The sequence below is a fragment of the Ursus americanus genome, chromosome 8, assembly GCF_024610735.1.
Source record: "Ursus americanus isolate L20-20 chromosome 8, mUrsAme1.1.p, whole genome shotgun sequence".
NCBI classification, from domain to species: Eukaryota; Metazoa; Chordata; class Mammalia; order Carnivora; family Ursidae; genus Ursus; species Ursus americanus.
Genome location: NC_142134.1, coordinates 13,815,077 through 13,836,045, shown reverse-complemented (window position 1 = coordinate 13,836,045; position 20,969 = coordinate 13,815,077). Strand labels below are relative to the sequence as shown.

The window sequence follows — 20,969 nt, the reverse complement described above, 5'->3', positions numbered from 1 at the left end:
ACTACAAATACACTAGAATGGTTATAATAATAAAAGAGTAACAATACCATATGCTAACAAGGATGTGTAGAAACCGGAATTCTCATATTGATGATGGGCATGTAAAATGGTTCATTTTGGCAAATATTTGGCAGTTTTTAAAACATTAAACATAAATTTAGCATATGATCCAGCAATTCCACTCATACATACCTATCCAAATGCAGCATTATTCATAATAGTAGGAAATAGCCCAAATGTGACATATCACATAAAGGGCTAGTATCCAAGATCTATAAAGAATTTATCAAACTCAATACCCCCAGAACAAATAATCCAGTCACGAAATGGGCAGAAGACATGAACAGACATCTCTCCAAAGAAGACATACAAATGGCCAACAGACACATGAAAAAATGCTCCACATCACTTGGCATCAGGGATATACAAATCAAAACCACAATGAGCTATCACCTCACACGAGTCAGAATGGCCAAAATTAACAAGACAGGAAACAACAAGTGTTGGTGAGGATGTGGAGAAAGGGGAACCCTCTTACACTGTGGGTGGGAATGCAAGCTGGGACAGCCACTCTGGAAAACAGTATGAAGTTAAAAATAGAGCTACCCTATGACCCAGCAATCGTACTACTAACCCCAAAGATACAAATGTAGTGATCCGAAGAGGCACCTGCACCCCAATGTTCATAGCAGCAATGTCCACAATAGCCAAACTGTGGAAAGAGTTTGATGGAAAGATGTCCATCAACAGATAAATGGATAAAGAAGATGTGGTATACGTACACAATGGAACATTACTCAGCCATCAGAAAGGCTGAATACTTATCATTCACAATGATGTGGATGGAACTGGAGGGTATTATGCTGAGCAAAATAAGTCAATCAAAGACAATTATCATATGGTTTCATTCATATGTGGAATGTAAGAAACAGCACAGAGGATCATAGGGGAAGGGAGGGAAAACTGAATGGGATGTCATCAGAGAGGGAGAAAAACCATGAGAGACTCTTAACTGTAGGAAACAAACTGAGGGTTGCTGGAGGGGAGGTGGGTGTGGGGATCGGGTAACTGGGTGATGGGCATTAAGGAGGGCACGTGATGTGATGAGCACTGGGTGTTGTATGCAACTGATAAATTATTGAACACTACATCTGAAACTAATGATGTAACTAATGACATGTTTGCTAATTGAATTTAAATTTTAAAAAAAGAAAAAAAGGAAATAGCCCAAATATCTATCAACAAATGAGTAAACAAAATGTGATATATAATAGAATACAGCAATAAAAGCAATACTAGCAATTAAAAAGGAATGAAATACTGATGCATGCTACAACATGGATATGCCTCAAGAATATTAGGCTAAGTGAAATAAGCCAGTTACAGAAGAACATATACGGTACGATTCCATTGATATCAAATGTCCAGGAAAAGTAAATGTACAGAAACATTCAGTTAACATTAGAAAATAGTAAATTAGTGGTTGTCTTAGGGTTGGGGGGTGGGAGAAAGACAAATTGTAGGAATGGAACTAATCGTAAATGGGCACATGAGATCTTACTGAGGTGACAGAATGTTCTAAAACTAGATGATGAACAATCATCCAATCCTCCACATAAAGGAAGCCATAACTGAAGGAAGTATGGGGGTAAAAAGACCTATGTTTGCTAAATTTCCAACAGTCTAACAAATCAACTGAGAGCTACAAATTTTGGGAAGTACACACCGATTCAGAGAATCTAGGACACTGCAAGGACATCTCACCTATAACTCTAATTCCATGACTTGCCTATGATAAGTCCACCCACCATTACTCAGCCGCCTCTTTCTTACTTGTCGTGATGGAGTGCCAACCACCTCATGAGACAACCAGCTCAATTTTTAGATACTAGAATCTTTAGACACTTCTTTCTTCTTGGTAAGACTGTCACATTACATTCTACCCAGCTCTAAATCTGCCTTAGGAAATGTGCAGGAAAAGTCTATCTCCTTTTATATATTAGACAATTTCAAGTAATTTATACATTTCAAAATGTATTTGTAAAAGTATTATAGACACTCAAATATAATCAGTGCCTTCATTATTATAAACTAATCATTACTTCTTCTAGACAGAGCTACCAGTCCATTCTTTGAGTATTCCTTATTTTTAGTAATTTAAATTTAATATGTGCACTTCATCAAAGCTCAAACATGACAGTTTAAACTGAAAAGTCTCCCTATCCCAGCTCCAATTACTGTGCTTCCTTGCTGAAATTTTCTGTGCATAACTAAGCATATCTATATATGTATAATGTTTTTAAAAAGGCAAATACAACTATACTATTGCGTATTCATGCACATTTTGCTACTTGATCAATTTTGGAGGTCCTTCCATATTGGCAGATACAGCTATTTAATATTACATTATCTAGAGATTCTATAATTGATTTAACCAATCTTATTTACTAATGTTTAAGTTATTAAAGTTCTTGCTATTACAAGTATTTCAGCAATGAACATTGCTGTCAGCATTTTTACATAATTGTGCAAGTACCTACAAGATAAATTGCTAGAGGTGAGACCGCTAGATCAGTAGGCATACAAATTATACATTCGGACACATACTGCCACGTTGCCCTGCAAAGAAGCTCCACTGGTTCACAGCTTCATCAACAGCATGTGAGAGTACCGGCTTCCATCTCTTCTGACATCCCTGGATAATATAAAACTTTTAAAGTTTGCCCATATTTAACTATGAATTAGACTGAGCAATTTTCTTATGTTTATTAGTACTTGCATTATTTGTGAACCTCCTGCTTGTAAGCTTTGGTTCATTTTCTAATGGCTAGTTTTCTTTTTCTTACTGATTTGTATGAATTTTTCTATATCAAAAAGAGTAATTTTTTCAGTCATGTGTGTTGTAAATATCTTTACTAGTTTTCTCTTGGAATTTTGTTTATGTGATTTGGGATTGTACAGACATTTTAGTTATTTGTCAGAAAAATTCACCAATCTTTTTCATTAGGGTTTCTTGCGTGGTTCTCCTTTACAGACATTCTTTGATCCCAAATTATTGTTTTATGGTTTCACTTTGGTATTTATAGTGTTGTTCCATCTATAGTTTAAAGAGTAAAGAAGAAATTCAGCAATCATTTTTCTCCATGTGGCTAGCCATTATTAGTAAATGGTTTTAATTTCTGTTAATATCCGATATGATAGGCCCTCCAACCTTAACAGTCTTAAAGAAGTAGCTGTTAATACGCAAATAATGAATCATGGAACACTACATCAAAAACTAAGGAGGTACTGTATGGTGACTAACATAACATAATAAAAAATTATTATTAAAAAAATAATAAAAAAAGTAGCTGTTAATAATTTGAAGTTGTACAGTCTTTCCCCAAAAACCAAGAATTTTGTTTTCTTGGTTTTTTTGTTTTTTAAAGATTTTATTATTTGACAGAGAGACACAGCGAGAGAGGGAACACAAGCAGGGGGAGTGGGAGAAGGAGAAGCAGGCTTCCCGCTGAGCAGAGAGCCCTACATGGGGCTCGGCTCAATCCTGGGCCCCTGGGATCATGACCTGAGACGAGGGCAGACACTTAACGACTGAGCCACCCAGGTGTCTCAAACCAAGCATTTTGAATGATAAAGGTTTTTAAAATCTCCAATCTACCTGCTAGTTACACAAACTCATAAATATTTAGTTATATAACTTAAATAAACTCAATTATGCTATTACTATAGTACCTCTTTATAAACCAGTGGAAATCCACAGTTACAGGTAAAAACTCAAGCAGGCTTTCTTACAGTTGTTATTTCAGAAACTACTGGACACAAGCTTCTTATCTTTGGAATTTCATTTGCCCAAATCGACTTCAAGATTTAGATCAGAATTAATCTAATTTATTATCTTAGCAAAGTCTCCTTTATCCAATTACCCCATTCTTTCACTATATTTATATGCTACTTCATGCTCCTTTGCACTTTTCACCACTGTCACCAAAGCTTACTTACAGTCTTCTGCAGAGGGACATTAAACCAATACACACAGCCAATTGTGCTTCAAAGAAACTGACCCTGAAATAAGCAACCTAGATACCAGGACTTCACCCATAACCAGACGCTAATCTTGCCCAAATTTTTGTCTGATTTTTGAACTCTGTATGGCAGAGATGAGAATTCTTCTCACAATACAATTCGGGTTTGCAAAAGAACATTTACATGCCTTTGTTTGCTTATTCTTAATCTTGTCTTCCTATAATACCGCATTGGTTTATTGTAGAAAAAAAGCAAAACTAAAAGTTTAGTCCTGTTTAAAATGTGGTCTAAATCCAATATCAACAGTCCCTTCAGGTCACAGAATTCTTTCATTTTGTTTTAAAGAAGTAAAATCCAGGGGTGCCTGGGTGGCTCAGGTGGTTAAGCATATGCCTTTGGCTCAAGTCATGATCCCAGGGTCCTGGGATCAAGCCCCACATCAGGCTCCCTGCTCAGCGGAGACTCTGCTTCTCCTTCTCCTGCTCCGCCTGCTTGGGCTCTCTCTCTTTCTGTCAAATAAATAATAAAAAAAAAAAAAAAAAAAAAAGGAAGTAAAATCCACCCTTAATGACAGTATTACAGAAACCACATTAAGACAACACATAAAATAGACTGCCACATAACAAAGGTAATGTTTTTATGAAATTTTCAATGTATTTTTATATTATTGTTTTATTTGATTCTCACAACAATCCACCTTAGGCTATTATCCCTCTTTAATAGGTAAGGAAAGAGAGAGGTTAAGGATCTTGCCCAGGGTCACACAACCAGTAAGTGGCTGAGCCAAGGTTCAAAGCCATGGGTCCTGCCTTCAAATCCTGCTTCATTCCAGTTCATGACAAGCTTCCTAAAACCACCACACAGCAAGCCACTGCATGAAGTGTATCAGTTAAGATGTTTTGACTGCAAGTAATTGAAATTCTAGTTCAAACTGGCTAAAATAATAAGGACATTTATGATCCCATTATACTAATACAAAGGAGTTCGGGGGAAGGAAAGATTCTGAGCTGGTAGATTCAATGCCTCATGAATGTCACCACAGTTCTGCCGTTCACGGATGTATTAAGTTATCCTAAGGCTGCCTTCCCTCTTGATCCATAGATTAGATATCTGTCAGCAGTACCTGGGGTGTATCATTTCTTGTTTACATTCAGTAGGAGAATCAGAGACAGACTGCTTTATACCAATCATGGAGCATACATCTTTCTCTTTGATTTAAGCAATTTAGGTTATGGGCCAGAGACAGTGTATATAAATATTGCATGACATACTTCTCTACATTTCCACGCCACCTTTGCTTACACGGGCATATATGACTAGTTCAAAGCAATGAACTTTGAGAATAGAAATGAATCACTTCCAAAATGAGGCAGATAAAAGCATGGGTGCCTCCTCCATCACCTTTCTCCCCTGACAGAAACTAGGGGATATGTGGTCACATTCGGAAATAGCAAATATCTCACAGAATGGAGGCAGTCTGGATACTAGAGTCACCGGATAAAGGAGAGATTCTGTCAACCTGCCTCAGACTTTGAGTAATCTACAAACTGATCTGTTTCCCTGAATTACTGAGGTATCATTCAGGATTTTCCTGTTGGGACACTCGGTGTTCATTACCCTGATTAAAGCAGATTACATGCCCACCTGAGGGAAAGCTATGCCCTGACCAGCCTACACATCATCCGAGATGGAATGATGTGCAGAGTTACTTGCACTGACTGCATGCAGCTTTATAGTAAGAGAATTCATGTGCTGTTCATTTGGAGACTCGAAAGGACAAAATGCTTACAATCATACTGCTCATTCCTATAAATGGAAGATTGCGCCGTTATCACAAAAAGCACCATCGAAGACAGAATGCCTTTGCAGGCATGACTTTAGCTTTTGGAGGGTCTTCAAAACACCCATTTAAAAATAAAATATGTTTGCGGCGCCTGGGTGGCTCAGTTAAGCGTCTGCCTTCGGCTCAGGTCATGATCCCAGGGTCCTAGGATCGAACCCCTTGTTGGGCTCCTTGCTCAGTGGGGAGTCTGCCTCTCCTCGCTCTGCCCCTCTCCCTGCTTGTGCTCACAAGCACAGTCTCTCTCTCTGCCAAATAAATAAAATCTTTAAAAAAACAAAACAAAACACACTGAAGTCATGCATTAGCACAGAAAAGAGGTGAAACAGCAAAATCTACCATTTATTGAACTACTAACCAGCCTGAACAATAGGTAAGAGATACAAATAAGATATGACACCTTATGTCCGAACTTTGCTGTCTACTAGTGAGACAAATCAATACATGTCAGGGAGGCTGAACAAATGGTGAAAGCTCTTTAAAATAAATTGAGAAAGCATACTGCTTGATAATGTCTAAGGTCAGAGTAACGGGATTAATATAATCAAGATTTAAGCTCAGCTCGGCCTGGCTCCAAACAAAGCCCATATTCTTTCTAAAACTCCAAACAAACAAACAAAACAAAACAAAGATAAGAAAACACAGGAGGTGAAAAAAAAAAAAATGAAGAAACTCATCATGGCATTTAAGAAACCTAAATGTAGTCTGTGTGGGATGAATTTGGTACCAAACATCGAACTAGAAACAACAAAGATAACCATGATGGGTTTGGAACTTGAACTTAAATAACACAACAAATAAATATTAGGCAAGAAAACTCAGTTTGGCTAAATAGAGAACAAAGAGAAACTAACAACGAGGAGAAGAAGTCTAAGTATTAACAATATGTAAGGAGGTAGCATGATAGACATAGTCGACATAGATAACTAAACAGAGATGGAAGAACCAAGTTAGGCACCCAATGCTGATGAGACACCAAATATTCATGTCTTAAATGAGTCACCCACTGACTATACCCCCACTGGCCCCATGTGTTGTCTGGCTGGGATATGTAGATAAACATCCACAGTTGCTCAAGAGTGTATTAGCAAGTTACAACTACACCTAGGCACACTTGCCTCTGATGATAAAGCAAGCTGTGTTGGCTCTGGACACGTTCCATCTGCTGAGGCCCCCTGCTCCCATTCAACACTGGTCCTCGTAAAACCCACCGTGATCAGGAAAGGCTGATGTGGTAGAGAAGATGAAAGACAGGACAGATGAATATTATGTAACACAGGACTCAGAATGTGGGCCTTTCATCACCCTGAAACCCCTTCTACATAGGCAAACCTACCAGATCTTTCCCTGCTTGCTTTGTGCTGTGTTTTAAACTGATTCAATAAATCTGTGACCAGAGTATCTTAATATGATTTGTGAGCCTTTCTGTACCAAGCCCACAGCTCCTGCCTGCACGATGGGACAGATGTAAGGCAGCTGAGGGTACCGGGTGTCAAGGCTACAGCAGTGGAGGGGGCTCAAGTTAGGGACAAAGGCTACAAGGCTCAGGATATCCTTGGAATTGTTCCTTGCACCAACAAAAGTTGGGGCTGTCAGGAGCAGTGGACCGCAAGGCCCTGATGATACCAGTAGAACTTGTCCACTAATTCACCAAAGATTTGATACCTGAACGCACCATAGACAGAATATCCAGAGTGTAAGAATCAACAGACATGTATTCTAGGCCCCTCTTTCTTCAGCCATTAGAATGTGCCAGCTCCCACTCTCAACCCACCTGCCTCGAAATACCCAGATGCCACTTTGGACAGAACAGCAGGAGGCGCAAGAGGTCTGAAAGACTCAGGTTTCCCCTGAGAGAGCTTGAGTCATCTCACCAAAGGAACATTTAAAACTAGAACAGCCTAAGACAATACTAACTGGCAGGCACGGTTCTCATTTGCCTGGGTGTGGTTTATCAAGGAAAAAATAGATGTTAATAGTGAAGAAGCCACAACTTCTTAGTAAATATAAGTAGTAACGTAAATAAAATTTTGAGCCCATTATGGTTTTTCCAGCAGCACTAGTAATATGGAAGAGATAAAAGGAATGAGGGAAAAAAAGGTGGTTAGTCAATAGACGCTGAAATGGATTTGTCTTTGCAATAGTCTGTCCCACATCCATATATATATACACATACACACACACACACACACACACACAGAGGAATATTACTCAGCCATCAAAAAAATAAATCTTGCCATTTGCAATGACGTGGATAGAATTAGAGGATATTATGCTAAGCGAAATAAGTCAGCAGAGAAAGAAAATTATATAATTTCACTCATACGTGGAATATAAGGAACAGCACAGAGGATCATAGAGGAAGGGAAGGAAAAATAAGACGAAATCAGAGAGGGAGACAAACATAAGAGACTCGTAACTATAGGAAACAAACTGAGGGTTGCTAGAGGGGAGGTGGGTGGGGAGATGAGGAAACTGGGTGATGGGCATTAAGGAGAGCATGCGATGTAATGAACGCTGGGTGTTATATGCAACTGATGAATCACTGAATTCTACCTCTGAAAAGAATACTATACTATATGTTAATTAATTGAATTTAAATAAATTTTAAAAAAAGAACAACTATCTTCAGTAGCAGAATACCTGAGAAGCTCCTAACATGTCTAAGTAAAAAAGTCCCCAACTGAAAACAAGTATGCCAGTCCGTATGCTTATATTTATGTGTGATTAGCTCTCACTTTTCTGCCACAAACATTTAAAAAAGTATTTGGTTTACCAATAACTACGTTTTTTCAGAAATACTACGCTAAAACTCCTAAAAACATAAACATTTCCTAAGTAGAACTGGGGTAGAGAACAAAGGCTAACCTGAAGTTTAAGAATAGGAATGAGAATGGGATAGGCTGGTGATGGGTAGTAAGGAGGGCACATATTGCACGGTGCACTGGGTGTTATACACAAGTAATGAATCATCGAACTTTACATCAAAAACCAGGGATGTACTGTATGGTGACTAACATAATATAATAATAAAATATTATTAAAAAAAAAAGAATAGGAATGACCAAGAACTGCTCTTCTACTACAGTGAATAATCTTTTAAATGGTATGATTTTTATGTCAACCTTGCAGGAAATTTTGTGTACACTTTGGATTAAACTAAGGAAAAATACAGTTTCCCACATGGGTCAGTCTGCATTTCAGTCAAGGTAGATGTCAATGCATGCAGGCCAAGGGCAAAGAGTAAAGAATCCAGTCGGACAGAGAGGACTACAAATCCCATAACAAATAGGTCGATCTGCTACCTCACACACTACACACTTCCAGTCCTGAAGTATTTTATAAAGCTGGAAAAATAACCAGCGGGATACCTGGATGCTACAAGCCTCAGGACTAAAAGGACAAGAGACACTGAGACAGGCACACAAGATATCGAACAGTTCCAAGCACAGAAATGAGCGAGTTTTACTAAGAAAATTCAATCTGTGGGGCTGATATACCATCTGGTGACCATTTGAGTCATATGTGTAAAAAACTGCCCAGATATTTCTATATATTTTAGGATGCCATCAAAACCTACAACAAATTGCAGCCATTTCTGAAACTTTAAAAGAAAAAGGCGAGGTGGGGGGGGGCGGAATCTGACCTAATGTGATGATACAAAAGTGAGCAGTTCAGTTGATAATAAAGAATAAAATATTTCTCCCTTAGCCCATTTAGAGAAAAATAAAATGCTCCGTTGGAACACAATACCAGCTTGAAATATAAGTATGCTAAATATATATTCATTTTCTATATATTGAAATAAAAATTTAAATCACAGCATTCTGTGATTGACAATACCTGGCTATTGCAAAAGGTTATATATAAGCACCAACAGACCTGCTTTCGAAATCCATTAATCCAGCCCTAGAAATATACACATTTTCCCATGGATTTTACATCAGTGTTATTTACTGATGCTACTGCATTAGAACAACCAGAAATTTCTACAGTCCATTAAGGATTCACAAACATTTATCGAACAAGCTCCTTCCCCGTCACTTTCAGCAACCATGCTGAAACAGAAATTCTAGCATTACTAACTGAAAACAAAAATGTGAATAGAAAAAGGTCATACACATACTCAGAAGTAACAAATTAATGGTTATTTTAATTCTCTCTCAATCTAGCCACTAGATTTTTCCAGGAACTGCAATTAAGCATTCATGTTTAACTCATTCAGAACAACAAAGTCTGAAACGCTTGAGAATGCTCTACTTTAAATCACGTTGACTGAAACGAATCCACTCCCACAGGCAGGCATCTACCTTCACCTTTTTTGGAAAGGCAAGTAGACAAAAATGCTGAAAGCTGCCCCAATCACTGCTTCATGTCCATCTGAATAGACAGGAATTTGAGTAAGGAACCTTCCCCCACCTCCCAGCAAGTAAAGGCAGGATCAAGGAGACATCTCCTCAGCCCCAGGAGGGCGCAGGCCTCTCCTCAGCCCCGCGGTGTCCGCCGAAGCCGGGGCGGCCTGTACTCACACAGACGGCGAGCGCGCCTGCCCCCATTCTCGCAGGAAGTGCCTGGCAGAAGTGAGGAAGACCAGATGAAAACATCAGAATGACAGCGAAATACTACAATTCCATTCAGCAGATAGGCTCTCATTTGAAAAACAGCTCCTGATCCAGAGGCCTCCCAGCAAGCGAAGAGCAGCTCCTAACATTTTTCGCAAGTGTGGTTTTGCTTCTCCCTCGGCCGAACCCACATGGCTGGCAGGACTGCCTGGAGTTGAAATCTGATCCAGAGCGCCCAGCATTGGCAAGTAGCGGCGGTCACGTGACATGGCCTTAAGTTGCTGACATCTTTTCTTAAACCCGACTTGCCAGATACCACACACAGGCTTTCTGTTCAGAAAACGCCGGTCACCTGGCCATTCATTGAAAGGACTAAGTGCAAAACGCGACAATGCAAACTTGCTTCCTTGTTGCTACTCCTAAGAAAGCCTCACGTATTACCCCTCAGGTTTCAATCTGCAGGCACATTCCTCACTTTTCTGAGGCACTTTTCACTTCCATTGCCCCTTAGACACTAGTGAAATTCTATCAAAATTTTCTTCCGTCCACTTTTATTCTATCAGAATTATTCTAAATGAAAATACTCTTATTTTATGTAGCTGTTACCACTTCTATTTACTTCTGAATTATCTTATTCACATATAACGGTGATAAACATAAAACAACAGGTTTCTAGACTTCCACAATTCAACATGTGTGATTTATAGTCTGAAAAATTAGCCTCTAGTTGGCCTTTCAATAATGTCCTACTTCATACGCTGTGTCATTAGAAAATGTGACAGACAATTTCCAAATATTTGAACTGATAACTAAAATAATAAGCCAGAAGGAAAGGGTCCTATTTTTTTTATTACCACTTTTTTCTCAAATCTTTTTTAGTGGCACATTTAAGAGAATGCTGGCTAATACTACATCAGAAGTTTCACTTTTCCCAATTTTAAAAGACTTAAATTGCCCTCAATAACAAAACATAATAAAGTTACATCTTAAGGGCATGGAGTGGCTTTCCCAAGGGAAAGCTGAAATCAGGTCTACATTTAATACTTCTTCAAATCTAGCGTACTTCATATATTTCTAGGCAACCAACAATACCCGCTGCAAAGCCAGGATAGAAAATAGTGATAAGCAAGCCACAGAACATGACAAAGTACATTTTATTTCTATGCATGCGTATAGAACATTGTAAGAACTACCTCTACAAGGCAGAATAACACAATCCCATACAATGGAATGGTAGTGGGGGAATGGACATCCTCTCCGCTGAAAAATAAAATTTTTTCTACTTCCACCTAATTTAGATTTGATCACTTCTGCTTTCCATTCACCCATTAGAAAACTAGGCTAACTGCTAAAGAAAATTATAAAACAAACTTTTTTGAATACATTAAAAATGTGTCTTCTTTTTCTGATTATATAAGTATTGCCAGTCCTTGGTGAAAAATAAAAGCCTGAAGATTAGGTCACCTCGAGGCTCATCACCCAACATTATCCAATCAACATATATTACCTGCACTGGGTCAGGCACTATGCTATACAAAATACGATAAGACCTAGCACCTTCTCTCAAAGATCATCCAATGGGAGGAGGGAGGAATGAAAATAAATAAGGCTTTTTAATTAGTAATTGCAGAGGTGCAAATAAAGAAACCGGGATGAGGTAGTGAACGAGAATAATAGAGAACACCTAGAAACATTCAGCATATTTCCACTGTTTTATGTTTTTTTAAAAACATGATTTAAATCTAGTTCCTGATAGTTTTATGTCCTGATCTTTTTCACTTAACATTGTATCACAGAAACACTATCACAAGCATACTCCCATACTGTAAGCACTATAAACAATTTTCATCACTTACAGTATTACATTCTGTACGAGAGTCATTCTCCCATTTTTAGACGTTTACAAGGTCTCTGATTTTATGTGTGTATGTGATAAGTAATGCTCTATCCTCATTCTGATTTTCTAGTCCAGAAAGTGAAGTTTGAGTCACAGAGAATACGAACACGTGCTAAAGGCTCCTGACGTACATGGACGCTGACAGTTTACATTCTACAATTCATGCTACCCAAGTTTGACTATTTCGTAAAATATTTATTAATTTAATAAATGAAAAGGATTTCTCATTCTAAAACTTGTATTACTTTTTATTATTAAAGATATGAAAATTCCTCATAAGTTATTTCTATTTTGTTCCATCTGTTGCTTTGTCCATTTATCAAATGGAAGCTCACCAAGTCTCTTTTATAAGTTCATTTTATGGATTAAATGATACGATCTATAAAAAGCACTTAGAGTAGTACGTGGCAAATGGTAATAAAGTAATAATTTTGGGTGTTCATCATATGGTTGGATTATAGATCTATTTGGAAATTTTTTTGAAATATAGTGAAAAATAAGGATCTAAATTGATTCAAATTTTATCTGGCATTTAACTACTGTGGCCCACACTGTAAACTCTCCAGTATGCAATCTCTCTGATACTATTCGAGCTTCTTCTCCCTCTTAGTTGGGGTTGAGCCCATAGTTGTCCACTCAGAGACTACCTTTCCCAACCTTTCATACCAGTAGATAGGGCCATATGACCATGTACTCATTAACAGAGTGTGAGTAGATAGGATATGTACGACTCCTGTGTCACATGCTTCATAAGAAATCTCTTACTCCACATTTACTCTCCTTCCTTTTCATCACATGCTGGAATGCGGGTGCACCTCACTTCCACCATGGAGAAGAAAGAATCCCAGGGGAGGAAAGGGTGAGTAGATGGAAGGAACCTAGACCTCTGAATGATCTTGTGGAGTATGGCTACATTAACAAGACTGTATCAATTAAACTTACATGAGAAAGAAATAAAACTCTCAAATATGCTATTGTATTTGAAAGTCCTGTGTGTGTATAAAACAAGTTGTCTTTAATATACTAACCAAATGACTCTGCCCCCATTTATTGGGCAAGTATTTCATTTCCCATGTATGATACTAACCATACTACATATTAAGTTCAGATATACATACACACACATGCACAACCAGAGTCTTTTTCAGGCTAATATACTCTATCTAGTTTTTTTTTTCTTTCTTTCATAGTCTATCTAGTTTTATTCCACTTCCATATTTGAATAACTATATCTTTATAATTTACTTATATAGCTCATAAAGATAGCCTTCTCTCATTATCTTTTTCAAAATTTTATTGCTCCTTCCCAATTTTTCATAATGGATTTCAAAAACAGTCAGTAATGTTAGAACAAGTTAGAATATCAAAATATTATACCTTGTGTTATTTCTAACACATAAACATCTTATTTCTATTTTAGATAATACTACGTAAGAATGACGAAAAATCTAACCCTAATTTTCACAAGTACTTACATACTATTATAAGGTGAAATCAGTACCATGGCAAAAAAATTTTATCCTTATTTAATGACTACATTTCACAGCAAAAACAGAAAAAAGAAAAAAACAAAAACAAAAAACCTGAAATAAGCCATTTAACAAAGAGCACTAAAAGACACTCTTCACATCAAACAATGTTTCTCCAAGGAATGTATCTGAAATTAGAGTCTTGAATATCCCCCCCAACAGATACAAGTGATAGTAGAGTCCAACTCCAGAAAGTCTCTGAGCTGGCAAATATATATATTCCTAAGTATTGATTTACAAAGAATCTTAAGATACATAAGCCACAGCCAAAAGATTTCCTGATCTAAAATATGAGCTGTGCTTTTTTTCCCCCCAGAAAGAATAAAGGAATTGTAAAAAGTACTTTTCAGAATAGTTCGCTCTGGTGAGCTAATTCCATGACTACTCCTAGAAATGCTGAAATACCAGGTCAGGACAAAAGTTGTCCTATTTTCAAGATCCGTGGGCTCCCTGGAGGAAGAAGTCAAGGGGACTTCACAACTGATGGTCAGGCTCCTAGGATGCTGTCACTCAAATGACCCTCTAACCTGGGGAAGGTGGATGAAGGAAGCTAAAAAAGGCCAGGTTATTCTGTAGTCTCCAAAAATCTAAAAATGCTTCAAAGTCACGGTCTCTGACGTTAACTGGCAGAGTTATCAGTTTTCAAAAGACAAAAATCTCTTCGGCTGGAGTTACAATAACAGTTGTCAGAAGAACAGCAGTAGTCAGCAGAAACAGTACTGCTGGCCACGTAACAGAGACCAGCAAGTATCATGGGGTGTGGTGGCATTGACAGCATCAACTACCTGATGCCCACTGGAAATGGGACATCTGAGGCGTTTTCCTCTAAACGCCATCTGTCTATATTCCAGCTCTACTTCTATCTCAGGTATTTCTCAAGGAGTATCCTAGCCTGGACGAGAATGGCACCCCGACAGGGAATCGGAAGTCAGTTAGTCATCAACTATTTATTATTTATGTACTCTCTCTTGACCAGAGAGGTTCAGATATTGTGGTTTTTGATTCCCTAGCAGTGTAGAACAAGATTACTAGTTCTGGGTCAGGAGTCAGCAAACTGTAGCCTGCGAGCCGCATGTGGCCACCACAGGTTCAATCCAGCTACTCTAGACCAACTCTGGTTGCACCCATCTGTTTACATAGGTATAGCTGCTTTGGTACTACAGTGGCCAAGGTTAGTAACTACAACACAGACTGAACCTATGCCCCACAAGGCCTAAAACATTTACCATCTGACCCTTTACAGAAAAAATTTGTTGACCCTTGCTCTGGGCTAGTCTGTTACATTATTGGGCATGAGAATCCTCATATATCCATAGAAAGACTATTCTATGGGCCTTGGTTCCTTGAAAAATAGCAGGAAGTAGGTCCTTCTTGGGTTTATTAGTCTACTTTGTTACGAGTGCCCCATTACCTGGCCTTGGGCCTATTCTTACCTTCTCCTAATTATTTTGTGAAGGATTTTCCAGAAAGAGGTCCAGTTCATAATCTGATGCTTATATTTCTTTTCTGATATCTAGATGCATTCTCATCCTATTTGAGGGGAAAAAAAATTACCATCCTCCCAGGAAAAGATCAATTGTTCTGTAGCCATGGAAACAAATAGCCAACATAATTTATTTTAAACCTGATCAATCAGCAACTTGCCTCAGTAAACCAAGGGGTTTTGCAAGCCAACCAATCAGTAACAGCCCAATCAAGAAAGGGCTTACTCTAGTAAGCATGACTTTGAGTGTCAACCAATCAATAACTGTTTCATTTGATTAACAAATCTTCTTCCAATGATCACTCCTGAAAACTCACGCTCCTGAAAACCCATCAATCCTAATTCCCCACTTTCCAAAAACCCTACATAATTATCATCAGTCTGCTCAGACCATGCCTGACCAGGAGGGCTTTCCCCCACGATGATAGTCAATAAATTCAGTTTTGTCTTTTTGTCAGGTACATAGCATAGGTCTTGTCATTCTTTGACATGCCTCTAGTTTAGACATCCCAATTCCGTGGGTCATTACTTAAGCCCCATTGTTTGACCTGCATCTATTACTTCCTCACTAGATTGCCTAATGTTCCTTTTTCCAGTCCTACTTCTGGCCCTAAATTAACTCTTGGCATGCCTCTTGGCTAAGGCTAGACTTCTGCATACCATTCCCTATCCTTTCCTGGAAGCCAAAGAAGGTCCACCTTGCCTTTGTCCACAAAAGGAGAGAATCAGATCCAGTTCTGTAAGAAGTGGGCAAGAGTGCTGATGGGAATGGAAAGGTCCATTCCTGAGTCCTGGGAAACAAGACAAGAGCAGCATTTTCTTTTGAAAACAATTTATTTTCCCATTAAGTTTGCTAAACCATAATTTAACTTCTAAATTTCACAAGCATTTAACGTACAAAGTGCACCTGTTACTATTCCACTAATTATGGCTAAGAGAAGGTATGAAGAATGGTGTAGTACCTGAGCTATGAAGTGGGGGGGGGGGATAATTTTAGGACACAATTTGCAAATCTTGAGAAGGTATTCTGTTTGGCCCTTTTGTTTCACCTTCCTAGTGATTTGAACGACCATGTACTAGGTGGGAATTACTATTACTAGGAATCAACACAAACACTTTAATACCCATTGTTCCTCACTCTGCCTGCTTACAGTTTATGATTACCTCATGGCCCCTGAAGGCACTTGGGTCTTAATCCTTCAATTAGTAAATACAACACACTAAATTGTAGAAACAAATTTGAAATGTGTGCCCTTAGTACTTGAGAATTTGAAGACAGGAAAAATGTGATGGAAGGAAGTAAATGGAGCTGGAGCTGCAAGAAGGCAGGTGTTGAGCTGACTTCTACAGAAGTCATTGATTAGGATGGCAGGTGAAGGAGGGGGCATTCTAATGTGGGTCTGTGTGATACGCAAAAAGACATCAGCATGAAAAGTAATGGACTTTCAACAGAAGAATAAGAAATCTATGCAAGACCTCAAACAATCAGGAACTTCTGTAGGTTCTTAAATAGAAAATAGCTTGACAAAAGTAGTGCCAGATTAATCTGAAGTGTGACTAAAATGTGCTAGAATAAAAAGGAAACTTCTTACATAAATGGACCCTGTTAACAATTGTCCAGCTGCAAGGACAATATCTTGAATCTAGATGCTGAAAGATAAATCACAAACTTTGTAGAAAGAACTTTTAAGACAGATAACTGACTTTATAGAAGAGGCAAAAGAGGTGTCATGTAGTCAAGAAAAGCATGAAGGATGATTTTAATGTTTGTTTTCCAGGACAATGAAATAGTGCCTAATAAGTAGAGTATCTTAAACTTTAGTCTGCCTGGCAAAGTTCCAATTTATGCTTGTTGATTCAATGCAATTATTAATAGCATCCCCTTTCACTCTTGAAAGTGTTTTTGGAAAAGCTGAGGCTAAGGGAGGTGACAGCAAAGGGTACAACCAGGGCATCAGAAGGACCCTCTCTACCAGGATCCTAAGAAGAGAGAAATGAAGACTTCCATCTTTATATGTGGAATCTTAAAAAAATACAGAAAGAAGAAAAGAATGTCAGTCATGTGGAGAGTAATATCATATAGTCTAACTAGAGTCCTAGAAGGAGACTAGAGCAAGAATTGGACTAAAAATTTTTTTAAACTAAGAGCTGAAATTTTAAAAATTGATAACAAACATTAACCTTCAGCTCTACAAATCTCTAGAAGGATAAAGAAAATCACACATATTTTCAACAGTGTTAACAATGAGTTAAGGAAAAAACCTTAAAAGTAAGCCAGAGAAAGATACTTACCTTTAATGGAACAATAGGAGTAACAACTTGTTTCTTCTAGGAAATACTGGAGACCAGGAAAGAATGGACTGATATGTATAAAGTGTTTTGAAGGGGGTGTGGGGAGGCAGAGAAACTCTTACAAAACTAAAATTACATATCCAGAGAAAATATTCTTCCAAAAAATGAAGGTGAAATAAAAACATTTTCAGATAGATGAAAGCTGAGTGAATTTGTCATCAGTAAAGTCACACTATAAGAAATGCTAAAAGGCACTCTTTGGGTGTAAGGAAGTGATACCAGATGGAAAAACTGGATCTACTAAAAGGAATGAGGAATGTTGTAAGTGGTAAATATGCGGAGGCAGGTTTGAATTTGAGAAGCTGTGGGTGTCTTACATGATTTGCTGTGATTCTGCGGGACACTGGCAACCAGAGACAGCTCAATGATGGTCTCTGGTGCCATGAAGAGATGTTGGGCAGCCTCGTCATCAAGCTTCAGCATCTCCTAAAAAAGCTATACAAGATTGTGGGAGCTGAAAACATGAAATTACAGTCCTTATCACTTCAGATTTCCTTGGGGGATGAAGGCATGGTCAATGATCCTTAGATTTTGTGCTGCTGTCTCATCTGGGGCTGAAGTTTTTACTCAATATCAACTCTATAAAGGAGAAAACACTAAGCGTACAATTTACCAAACTATTTAAATTTTAAGAATTTTACATCTCAACTACCTTAGAGAAAAGTAGGATAGATAGCCTAGAATCATCCTTAAGAGATAACGGTCTTCATGAAGAGTGATCAAGAATGGCAAGAAGGGAGGGAATGGATAAAAAGCTAAATGGGTCCAATTCTGTACTTGAGGGTAAAATACATTTTAAAGAAAAAGAACTAGCAGAAGAAAATTTTAAATATTTAGACCTAGATGAATTGATCTTTAACTTTATAAAAAAGAACAATGCCACTAAAACACGAATCAAAGTCCATGATATCACTAGGGACTTTTCCAAATATCGCTCCCAAAAGATGGCATTTGGTTGTAGTCCTTCACTAAAAAGTCTCTCTCTTCATTGGAAGGATCTTTTCACTGCCAATCCTGTGCATTTTCACCTTGGCAACCAGGCTTCATTCCTCTACCTCTAACTCCAATGCAAAGTCCTATGGGCCAGTTTATGAGATGAGGACCTGAGAAGGCCTATGATGACCATCTCAAAATACTCCACCAGGAGATATTCTGGACCACGACCACCTTATATAAGGTAAGATTTATAGAAATATAAATTTTGGATTTTATAAATAAGTTTTATAAGTTTTATTTGAAGATCTTAAAAAATGGTTATTAAAAAAAAAATCACTGTCCCAGTGTAGACTATGTATTATATGGTTACCCTACTAATAGAAGGAATTGATTAGAATAGGGCAACAGAACATGTTTGAATAGAAAGTTGCATTTGATTTCAGGCAGACTCCAGAAATCAGTCACACAGTAGGAGGAAATTTCAGTAGGAAGTATACATTAGGAGCCTTTTCATAAACATCTCAAAGGCTGCTTCAGCCTTCCCTGGCTTCTTTAATCATCATAACCTATTTATTCTATCTCTGAAAAAATTTTCAATTCAATTTCGTCTCCGTTCTTGCAACCCTTTTTTAAAATTAAAGAATTTGTCAATGTTGGGCCTCATCAGCATTCCTTTGGTGCAACTACACTACTAACTACACTCTGAAACAGATTTGATTGTGTTACTTTCCTGCTTATTTTCTTTCTCTTTAGTTCTAAAGGCTCCATATATTAGCTTCAAGGGATCTGTGATCATCCATGTAATTATATTTGAATTTTGAGTGTATACACATGGAATTGAGCATCTACCTTCATATTTTTAACTTTTTTAAAGAATAAAACTGCTGGCTTATAGATTACGTTCCAAACTCCTCAGCATGGCTTTCAGAGTTTTTCAAAATCGAATTCCATACTAGCTTCATCCCCATATATAATTCTAGCCTTCTTGCTGTGGTGGGCTGGGTAATGGCCCCCTCCAAAGATGTCCACTTCCTACCTTCCATGGAAAATGGGATTTTGCAGATGTACTTAAGTTACAGATTTTGAGATGGAAAGATTATCCTGGATTATCGGGCTCAATCTATTCATATGGGCCCTTAGAGGGTCAGAGGTAGAGGAGCTGCCATGATACAAATGGCAATTGTAGTCAGAGAGATTTGAAGATCCAAAGCTGCTGGCTTGAAGAGGAGGAAGAGGCCATAAGCCAAGGAATGAAGATGGCCTCCAGAAGCTGGAAAACATAAGAACTCATCTAGAGTACCAAGAAGAACCTTGATTTTAGCCCAGTGAAACTGATTGGAGACTTCTGACCTCCAGAACAGTAAGAAAATGAAGTTGTGTTGTTGTAAGTCACTAAGTTTCTGGTAATTTGTTACAGCACCAGTAAGAAACAAATACATTATTGTTCTTCAAATAAGGTGTACACTGTCCCACTTCAGAACCTTTGTTTATGATCTTGTATTTGCCAGAAAGGTCTTTACTTCCCTTTTCTTACTTGGGAGACTCATATACATATACACGTCAATGCCCAGCACCAATGTCACTAGCATTCCTGACTAACACTGCTCCTCTGTACACAGATATGCCAGGTTTAAACCACTAGTAAAATATTTACACACGGCATTGTTAGAGTTTGCACATCTATCTTTCTAGATTGAAATCTTTTGAGGACAGAGTAATATCTTATTGTATTTCCTTCCAAGCCTCACAACAAATATTTGTACAATTAATGCATTAGATGTGTGGTGATAAATCTTCGGTTGTTACTGGAAGCACTTTAGGACTCACTTAAACGTCAGGACAAGAAATAGGGGATCCCCTGAGTGTCATCAGTAAAAGAATTGAAATGTGTGAGCACAGACATGATTCGTAAGGGATTTTAGAGAAAAAAATCTGAGATCTGGAAAAAGAAAAAGAGTAAAAAATAATAGTGTGGAAAAACAGGTGAAAGTAGCCAAAAGGTACAAACTTCCATTTATAAAATGAATAAGTCCTGCAAATGTAATGTTCAGCGTAGTGACTACAGTTAATATAGTACTGTATATTTGAAAGCTACTGAGTAGATCTTAAAAGTTATCAACTAAAGAAAAAAAACTGTATTTGAGATGATGGATGCTAACTAAATTTACTGTGGTTGATCCTTTAGCAATATATATATTATCAAATGTTGTACCTCTAAAATTTATGTTATATGTCCATTTTATCTTAATAAAATGGAAGAAAAATGACATAAAGATTTTTATTCCTATAAGAAGCTTGAATTATAACCTATGATTACATTAATATAAAATCTCTAAGACAGAAGGAA

At 37.8% G+C, this 20,969-nt stretch overlaps 1 protein-coding gene across 6 annotated transcripts in view; it reads right to left on the bottom strand.

Annotated features, from left to right (window-relative positions):
* FAM13A (family with sequence similarity 13 member A) overlaps positions 1–20,969 on the bottom strand; it is a 344,460-nt gene that overhangs the window by 308,080 nt on the left and 15,411 nt on the right. For 5 of the 6 annotated variants that reach the window (XM_045791832.2, XM_045791857.2, XM_045791848.2 and 2 more), the window contains exon 1: positions 10,393–10,627. The exons of the other annotated variant lie outside the window; for it this stretch is intronic. In XM_045791832.2, the coding sequence (XP_045647788.2) occupies positions 10,393–10,467 (75 nt within the window). In that variant the 5' untranslated portion in view covers positions 10,468–10,627. Of the gene's footprint in view, positions 1–10,392; positions 10,628–20,969 lie in introns of those variants that run through there. 6 annotated transcript variants of the gene reach the window in all.